The 9,040-nt window shown below is 38.6% G+C and overlaps 1 protein-coding gene across 3 annotated transcripts; it reads right to left on the bottom strand.

Annotated features, from left to right (window-relative positions):
- Positions 1–2,550: 2,550 nt before the first annotated feature.
- On the bottom strand, positions 2,551–8,050 carry LOC137980747 (substance-K receptor-like). Of its 3 annotated transcripts, none has more exons than XM_068828185.1 (2): positions 7,961–8,050; positions 2,551–4,821 (listed from the first exon to the last, which is right to left on the bottom strand). In XM_068828185.1, the coding sequence occupies exon 2, from the start codon at positions 4,795–4,797 to the stop codon at positions 3,889–3,891; it is 909 nt and encodes a 302-aa protein (XP_068684286.1). In that variant the 5' UTR covers positions 4,798–4,821; positions 7,961–8,050; the 3' UTR covers positions 2,551–3,888. The 3 variants fall into 3 exon arrangements, with proteins under 3 accessions (XP_068684286.1, XP_068684278.1, XP_068684291.1); XM_068828177.1 differs by lacking the exon at positions 7,961–8,050 and adding an exon at positions 5,627–5,696; XM_068828190.1 differs by lacking the exon at positions 7,961–8,050 and adding an exon at positions 5,479–5,508.
- Positions 8,051–9,040: the final 990 nt, after the last annotated feature.

Raw genomic sequence — 9,040 nt, 5'->3', positions numbered from 1 at the left:
AGTTATTCTGAAACTCGAGATGAAATAAAGTTTATGCATGTATGAAAGTCTAACCATTTGTGGGTGTAATTACAAATTCAGGACTTTTTAAAACCCCAAGTGTTGGTCCGGTTCTCAAGGCTGATGAAGTGAGATTGGATGTATGTTGAAATTGTAATTGTGAAATATGTGCTGATAGACACCTCTATTTTTAAATCCTGGTTTTCACTAACGGACACAAGCATACTATACTTGCGTTGCTAGTGGAAATGAGAGTTAAGATGGACACTCTTAATTAAGTGCTGGCTGGCTAGCCTAGCAATCCACTTCCTTATTTAGAGATTGCTTTACATTTGCTGTTCCAATCCCTCTTGACTAAAACGCTCAGCGATATTATATGCAGAGTCGCAATCAGTGAACTACGTCTTTTTTTTTTGCACTAAGCAATTCTTATCGCGGTGTTTGATGACTTTGTGAATTGTGGAACTCGTTACAGTCTTTCTTTGTCGTACTTCTCCAACTCCTTTGTTAGATCGAATCCTTCAATACTAGAAGTTTGTCTTGGCTGAGGCCTTTGACATGGTAAAAGAACTCAGTCAAAACAAGCTTAAAAGTTGTGTCTTTTTCCACGCGCAAGCTCTCTGTTCAGAAGGCGCCTAGATATGTGTAAGATCGAATTTGGGCTTTATGGGGCGTAGCTCCAATGCCGGTTGACTCACCCCGTTGTACAGAAAATCAAGTTGGTAATACGGTCCTGCAACTTGATCTGATTAGATGCACACCCAATTTTGACATCCAACACAAAGTGTCCCTTTAAGTGTAAGCGTTTCTTACCTATTTCCAACAACAAGGTAAGGGTTAAGGTTAGCGTTATTTTTACCTTAAAGTAAATGCAACTGTAATCCTTTCTTGAGGAGCAGCATTTGGGAGACACTCTGTGACGCTTATTGTCTTTATTTTCTTGGTTCAGTTGATGGCAGTCTTGGTTTTGATGTTACGTCACTTTTCACTAGCATACTACTCCAACTAGCCCTAGACTGCAACAGGACTGCCATAAACAAATCCTCATTTCAACCACCACTACCCACAGATTACTTAATGAACTTACTACACCTGTGTTCAACGTCAACTTACTTTCAATACAACGGAAAACACTACAAACTACTACAAGGAGCAGCTATGGTCTCACCCGTTTCTGTTGTTGTGGTTGAAATAGTCACCCAAAACATCGAGGAACAGGCCCTAACAACATACCAACAAACATTACCGTTATGGCTACGTTGAGACGATATTATCAGGGCAGCTGTGCACAAAGACCGAATTGAAGAATTCGACGAAAACCTTAACAAACAAAACGCTGACATCCAGTTTACCAATGGGATCGAAGAAAACGGTAAAATACCTTTCATAGACTGCTTGGTTACGGGTAACAAAATCTGCTTGCGTACTACTGTTTATAGAGAAAATCTACATGCATACAGACTATTGGAACAAACCAGTCTCACAATCAAACGACACGCAAAGCGGCGACTGCTATACGAGTCTTGACGAGACGAGCACAAATATTTTGTGACTCAAACGGCAGTTCAGCTAACTTCTAAACCAAGTACTCAAACAACGTTTTAGGAAGAACAACTGTAGCACAGATTTCGTCAAACACAACACATACACCAAGCCATAGTTAATAGAGGGGACTGGTTTGAAAGCTCGGCAAACATCAAAGGAGCAAACAAAGATGCCAAGATTTAGGTTGGAAAGTCCACGACCTTGCACAATCTGAGTTTTGTGCTCGGCCAAGGCCAAAAAAAATAACAAAAACCTACAATAAAGAAATTTGTCGGGTTTCATAACTATTCCCCTCTATTAACTATGACCAAACATAACGGCAACAGTCCTACAACAGCGACAATACCGTACCGTGAGGAGGGACTTCTGAAACAATCGCAAGCATACTACAACTAAACGGCGATACGCCTTTGCCCATTGACCTATAACAACTTTACGACGCTTACTTATGTCAAAGAAAACGACGACCCCATGGACAGACAGGGAGCAGTATGCAAGATCAGATGCTGTGATTACCAGGTTACTTACATTGGTGAAAACTGCAGGAACCTAAACACTCGACTTACAGAACACAAAGGAGCAACTACAAATGGTGATCTCAATGCGCCTTACAAACAATTACTTTACAGAACACCTTAATTATTCATAACTTTTTCCTCTCAGCTTACGAACCTCATGCGACCTTCACTTACAAACCGGTTCGTAATGCACCAAGCACCACTCACCATCCTCACAACCAATCACATTACCTTTCTCACAATCAATCTCACCAGAGACCAGAGCATCACTACATTAGTTTGTATTTCCAACCGTCACTTGACTCTGAAGATGAATGCCACTCAGGTTGTCGAAATGTCAGTCACTACCAACAGTCACTTCGCAGGACTACTTTCACCCAGAGGATTAAAGTCCATCGGGGTAGTAACCGTCCGACCTGTGTTCAAACCATTTTCTATTTTAAGGAATTAATTGTTAAACATTACTTGAACAATAGCTGTATTCGATCCTTTCCATTTACATCAGGAAACACTGTTTATTTCCATTCAATTTTATGCAATTCAATTTCGTTATAACAACGAAAGCTTCTCAAATATTTCTGCTTCTATGAGAAGTAGTAGACGCAAATTAGCAGACATATCCATAGTCATTATTTTCCTGCCTTTATTACAAACTAATAAATTCTTGTCGGACGAAAGAAGTCAATGCTATTATTAAGACTTTGATTTTCATAAGCTTGAACTAAACAGTACGATAGCAAAGCCTAAAACATTCACCGTCCTTGAACGGGATTTGAAACCGTGGCCTTTGTGCATGATAACGGAAAAGATCAGTTTTAAATCTTTAAGCTCGATCTTCAATGCTTATATACTTCTTTCGGCATTCGTTCAAATACATGTCTTTCCTGTATAATCCAACGGGTTTATTACGAACTCACAAAACAACCAATGCAACTTCCAATTGGTCTGATAGTTCCATGATTTGATAGGCCGCCATAGCACCGCTTGCTAACGGAACAGAGGGGTTTTAAATCCCGTTGAGGCCTGAAATTTTCAGGCTTTGTGTTCGTTACTACTACAGTAACCGTTCATGACTTCGATGGTCTTCAGTTATGGGTGCAGTGCTGTCGTAGTGGTGCAAGCACTCTCCTCCCAACAGTGTGACCCGGTTTCGATTCCCAGACTCGGCGTCATGGGGTGGGTTGAGTTTGTTTGTTCTCTACTCTGCTCCGAGAGCTTTTTCTTCGAGTACTCCGCTTTTCCCCCTCTTTTCAAAAGCCAACATTTCATTTGGTTTCCATTAATTTGTTGATTTCAGTTTACAGTGTTCCCAATTAGTGTTCCAGCGCTAGAAGACTAGTTTCCTTCTGGCTGAGGTCTCTTTCCTTTTGTGTTCGCTGGGCTGACGAGTGCGGGAAAAAAGACCTCTGCCATTGGTCGAAACTCAGTTTGATCCAACCATCGTTCACAACCGTCGACGGCAATCTTCAAACCACATGCCCGATGATATATTTGCTGATTGTGATTTGAGCCCGCTGTGTCCCGCGCATTTCTTTACAGTAATTTCGCTGTGGCTAAGTGAGCTCACACAACACTAACTATGACGTGAGGATTCAGTCGCTAAGTAACCACCGCGAATGCTCAACTCAGTAGGTTTTGCCCCATGGCAGAGGTCTCCTTTCCCGTACTCGTCCGCCCAGCGAGCGCAAAAGAAAAGAGACCTCTTCTAGCAGGAAAGAAGACTGGTTCCTTTCCTATACAGTTCTTTACTTTCCTAAAATAGCGTTTTCGGCAGTTCAATGTGTTTCAGGTATGGTCCCGTCATGATAATGATACCTTACAAAATTTACAATTTTGTTTCGCGCTTTTTTTTGCCTCTCACTAGCAAGTTTTTAAGAGCCCTCCGAAATTCCGAGATCTTAAAGCAATAAATTATGGGGTTAACAAACGAATTGCTGTAATGCAAAAACTTTGCCAAATAAATAACTTGATGGGGAAATCCGTCAAACATAGACGCTTTGAAGTTGATCAAGATATTCATGATATGAAAAGGGGCCCAAGTTAACAAAAAGATAACTGTTACCAATGCAATAGCGTTCGCTAAATTACGTTCTTTATGGCCGAGATCCCTGTCTTGATGTCTGGTCCACAGTTTGACTTTTAACCATAGTGCGGCGTAAGCACCAACCATAACCATAAGGGATGCGAATGATAATAGTGCCAAACTATACGCAAAGATAGAACGATGAATTACTTCGAGAATCGTGAGCATCCACATTCCTGACAAAGCGCCTGCAAAAAGCCACACCCCAGCTAAAATTATACAATAAGCTGCCCGTGATAAGCTGCGATATCGCAAAGGGAAATAAATGGCGTATACCCTCTCCATTGAAATAACAGTCAGTGTAAATACCGACGCCATCCCGGAGAACACATCAAATGCAATATGCACTGCCTGAAATGATTTCACTTCAGCGTTTTGGGAATCATAATTAGTAACGAAAGACGTATTGTAGATGAGGTGAATATACATGGGCAAAGCAATTGTTCCCACCATTAGGTCCGCTATCGCCAGATTCACTAAGAAGAAATTTCCAAATCTCCTTAGCAGACGAGACCTTGTAAATGCTAATATGGCTGCCACATTATTGAGAATGATGGCCACTGCTACCGTTGCGTATGTTACGCACCAAGTGATCACTTTTTGGTCCACTTTGCGAAAAGTAGAATTTGTTAAAACTAATGAATTGTTCATCCCTCTTTGCTTGAAACAAGCTTCCTGAAAGCAAAATACAATAATAAGAATAAAAATAATGTATTGAGAACCTGATTATTATTATTATTAGTGAGATTTATTCTGACTTGTCTCTCTGTTTTGAGAAGTTGCCCGATGACGGTCTGCTGACACAGGCAACAAATGAAGTAAAATAAAAGAAAAACTTCCTTTGATTTTTGTAACGTGACATGCCCGATGTTTACTGTTTGACTTAATTAAACTCGATGCTAAATATCAATATTTTATGGTTTCAGTGTTTTTACTAAAAACGTATTTGTACAGGCCATATTTATATTAAGCCCTGTAATTTCTTTTGGGAGATCCCGAGTCACATATCTTCGCTTTCCTTTGTAGCCTCTGAATTTTAAAAAGTTTCAAGTCCTCAACTACTGATTCCTTAACTTTTGACAGCATTTTGTCGGTTTTATTCCCCGTAGTTCTTGTATATTTTTCTGGATGTCGTATTTTTGAAATAAAGTAAAATTAAAGGAAATAGAATTATATCGCCGGGAAAACCGAACTTTTAACTATAAGTCTCGGTTAAACTGCTTTTCTCTTTAAGTCCATCGATGCTTCGTTGCTTCAGTCCTGAAATAAAATCGATCTTGATCATCATACGCCATCTTTCCCATCAATTCCTCTTTCCCTAAAACTACTTACTTTTAAATAATATTCTTAGCCTCTGTCAGCGACTGATAAGCATATATTTTGCATTCTAAAAGTTAACCGAGGACCAATTATACTAGCTTGAAAAACGCAATTTAGTGGTCGAAACGAGCCTCCGGTACACTTTCATTTAATTTATTACCTTTTTTCTTGCCCTTTGTTGTCGGCACAACATATGCTTCGGTGTCCTCACCGCGAAACAACAAAGTCGGATTTACCAGACCCAGTGAATGTTTCTGAATTTTATTTAATTATGTATTTATTTTACGTAAAAGATTATAACTTGTGGAGAGTCAATAATTTTGATTGGAGTTCGCTTCAATGCTGCATTTAACCACAGGTCCACATCATGTGTTTATCACAACTAACAGGCATAAGTTTCCATTTGTTATAAACAATGAAAATGGAAGAAAACTGTGGTGCATAAAATATAGTTGAATGATAAACTTTAATTTAATAGATCAGTATCTGAGATCATCAGTCCAAGATGGTTTTCATAGCAAAACACAACTGGCAATTTAAAGAAAGGCTTAATTCTTTTTCGGGTCGATTTTCGCACAAGAAATCAGTTAATAGCTTCTGCATTACGCTTCCGCTCTTTAAAGTTTTATTGCATTCACAGTACCAGTAAACCAGTAAACGTTTACTCGCTTTGCGAACAATATCACTCTCAGTATCAATTGAATATTCTTTTTTTGAACGTTATCGCAACCGTTGACCTCTCCTATCTACTGATTGAGGTACGGCTCAGCCAAACATCCCAGCCTGATTTACGCGCACACTTAACAATTATTCCATGAGCGCGCGTTGGAAATGAGATGGTAAATAGCCAACGAGGCGCGTAGCGCCGAATTGGCTATAACCAGTCTCATATCCAACAAGTGCGAATGTCATAATTGTTTTATTAAATTCCTTAAACTCCAAAACGAAATACGAGCAAAAAAAGAGAGAAAATCCGAGCGAAATCGAAACAACTTGATGAAGATGCGATGTTGTGTAATACCTTGTCGTCAGACAGACGTAGGCTCATCACAAAAACATTTTTTGCCTTTTCGCGTACTTCTTAACGTCGGAATTGATCCAAAGTTTCTACAAAAAAAGTTTTTTTCATTTTTTGCTTTATTCAGAGAGAAATTTCGCTTTTCGGGAAAAACGTTTTTAGCTTAGCAATCATTTACCATATAAGGTCAAACTAAGGTATATGATCTGATCACCGAGATTGAGTGAACCAATCAGAGCACGCGAAATGCATTATCCGAGGTTGAGAATTTAATGATTTATATCATTCTCCGTGCACATTTTACCTCAGTTTGCTTTAGGATCATCGACAGAGAAAGTATCGGATAATCCTCGCTATATATATCACACGCTGGGATAGATTGAGCAATAATGTTATTTCGAAATTTATTTACCACTGAGACAAATGCAGAAGGATTGACGTGACCTTAATTTATGAGCAAAAATAAAAAATAAAGAAAACGGTCAAAATTCCGAATGAAGACATTTACAAGAAACGAAATGGAATTGCAGGAAGGTGTTACCTTCTACGTAGTTGATAAACCTTAAATAATTTAGTGATTTTTTTTAACGAAGGGTTTCATGCAAATTATTGCCCCAGAACAATAAGAAATCACGCATAGCATTTTAAGACTCGCAAATTGTCGACCTTCCAGTATTGTGAAAAGGATGGAGTGTTACATGATTAATGAGCATAAGGACAGTAGCTTGCTTCTAGTTTGTTCTTTGGTTCAAGGAAAAGAAAACCTCTCTCTGTAGATTAACTTAAGCTAGCGCGAACAATTGCAGGTTGGTTTGCCGAGACAGGTCACTGATATGTTCTAACCAAAATGCTTGAGAACTCTGAGGCGAAACACAAAGTCTAACGGCACTTTTTGCACAGCTTTAAATTCAACTGGATCTAGTTTTATCGGATATAAAGAGAGGCTTCGTGGTATCAAACATATAATAAAAGAAAACATGAAAATGGGATAAGCTATAACACCCGGAAATACAAAGAAAAGAGAAAAAATTGCTCGATTTCTCGTGTTTATTCTTTCAGTTAATTCGTCTCACGTCCATTCAAGCAGAGATACTATACATGTGCTTCTCGTTTTGGAGAACAAGATTTATAAATTCAAATTAACTTCAAATAAATCTGAGACAAGTGTGAAATGTAGATTAGGGTTCCTCATGCTGTGAACAAAATAATGTCATTTTTAGGTTGTTAGTCGAATTTTGTTATTGGAATATTTCTGAAATACGTCCTTTTATTATCCGGAGCAAGATCTGCTATACTGTTTGTGAGTATCATGACAACATGTTGCTTTGTCTTTCTCAGGTCAACGGCTGGATGTTGAATTATTCCCACAACAGAGTTGCTGACACTTTTTCACTGAAAACTATGCCCTTTTAAAAACGAAAAGGGTAACAGGTAAAGGTAAAAAAAAAACGAAATAAAAAGAAATACAAACCGCACCGGCTCCTGAGTTTGCTTGCGAAGGCAAAGGTTCAATTCACCATATATTTACAATCTGGCTGGAAACAAAAAAGGCCACCAATCCGCTACAAGAGCGAGTTGTCATGCATAATGTTGCAACAGCTGAGATGTTATGTTTAAATTGCTGTGTGATTTCACGTGGTAAGACGGTCGACTGAATTACTCTTAGTCGTCAGTGGCAGCTGCCTCAAATATTTATTTATTGCCTACAACAGCAGGGGATTATGGGTATGTGAATAAGGCATTGTCTTCTTTGCTGTTGGTTTCATTTAGAAACCGTTTAAATTTAATTTTCCTTACTTTCATCAGGCAACACTTTAATTGAAAATTGATAATTGCATTTATATACTATATTGATCGCATAACTTTATAATTCCCTGTGAACTTGTGGTGAATGCAGTCGCCCAAAACGTCCTGCGTAGTTTCGTGGAGTCGGAGTGATGCATCACGATTATTCCCACAAACGAGAATTCACGTATTATGTACAATGAATGACTACATCAATTAAAGGTATTTTCAGTACGGTAACCTTTTCTATTCGTCCGGTGAAAGCCAACACTTTTCGTCTTGTTGGCAGGTGGCTTGAAAACATGGGTCCAACAAAGGTATACGACGACAAAAACACCGTTATAAAATGGATAAAATTATTCAGTAAATATGGACGATCGCCTTATTCTCTAGACGATGGCAAATTAAATTTGCGATGCTAATGGAAAACTAATATTTTTCTTCAAGCTGTGACGAGGCCTTCTGAGTTAACTGGCTGAGTTTTGAAAAGTTATATCTCGAGATGAATTGTATGTCGCGTTGTAAGAGGTCGGAAAAAGTAATTACGCCTCCTTTGAAATTAAAACCGAGCAATATCTTGGACGAAAAAAAAAACTACCACGAGTGGCGTATAACTTTATTCGTGTGTAATCAGGAAATGTTTTTTTTTTTTGAAAGGTACTCAAGTTATGCCGAATTGAGACGTGCTCCCTTCTAGTATTGTTAATTACAGTAAGAGATGCGAAATTAATTTTGTAAGTCTCACTCGCTGATTAATTGTCACTCTAATTT

The sequence above is a fragment of the Montipora foliosa genome, chromosome 1 (assembly GCF_036669935.1).
Source record: "Montipora foliosa isolate CH-2021 chromosome 1, ASM3666993v2, whole genome shotgun sequence".
Taxonomy (NCBI): domain Eukaryota; kingdom Metazoa; phylum Cnidaria; class Anthozoa; order Scleractinia; family Acroporidae; genus Montipora; species Montipora foliosa.
This window is presented reverse-complemented; position numbering and strand designations above follow the sequence as displayed.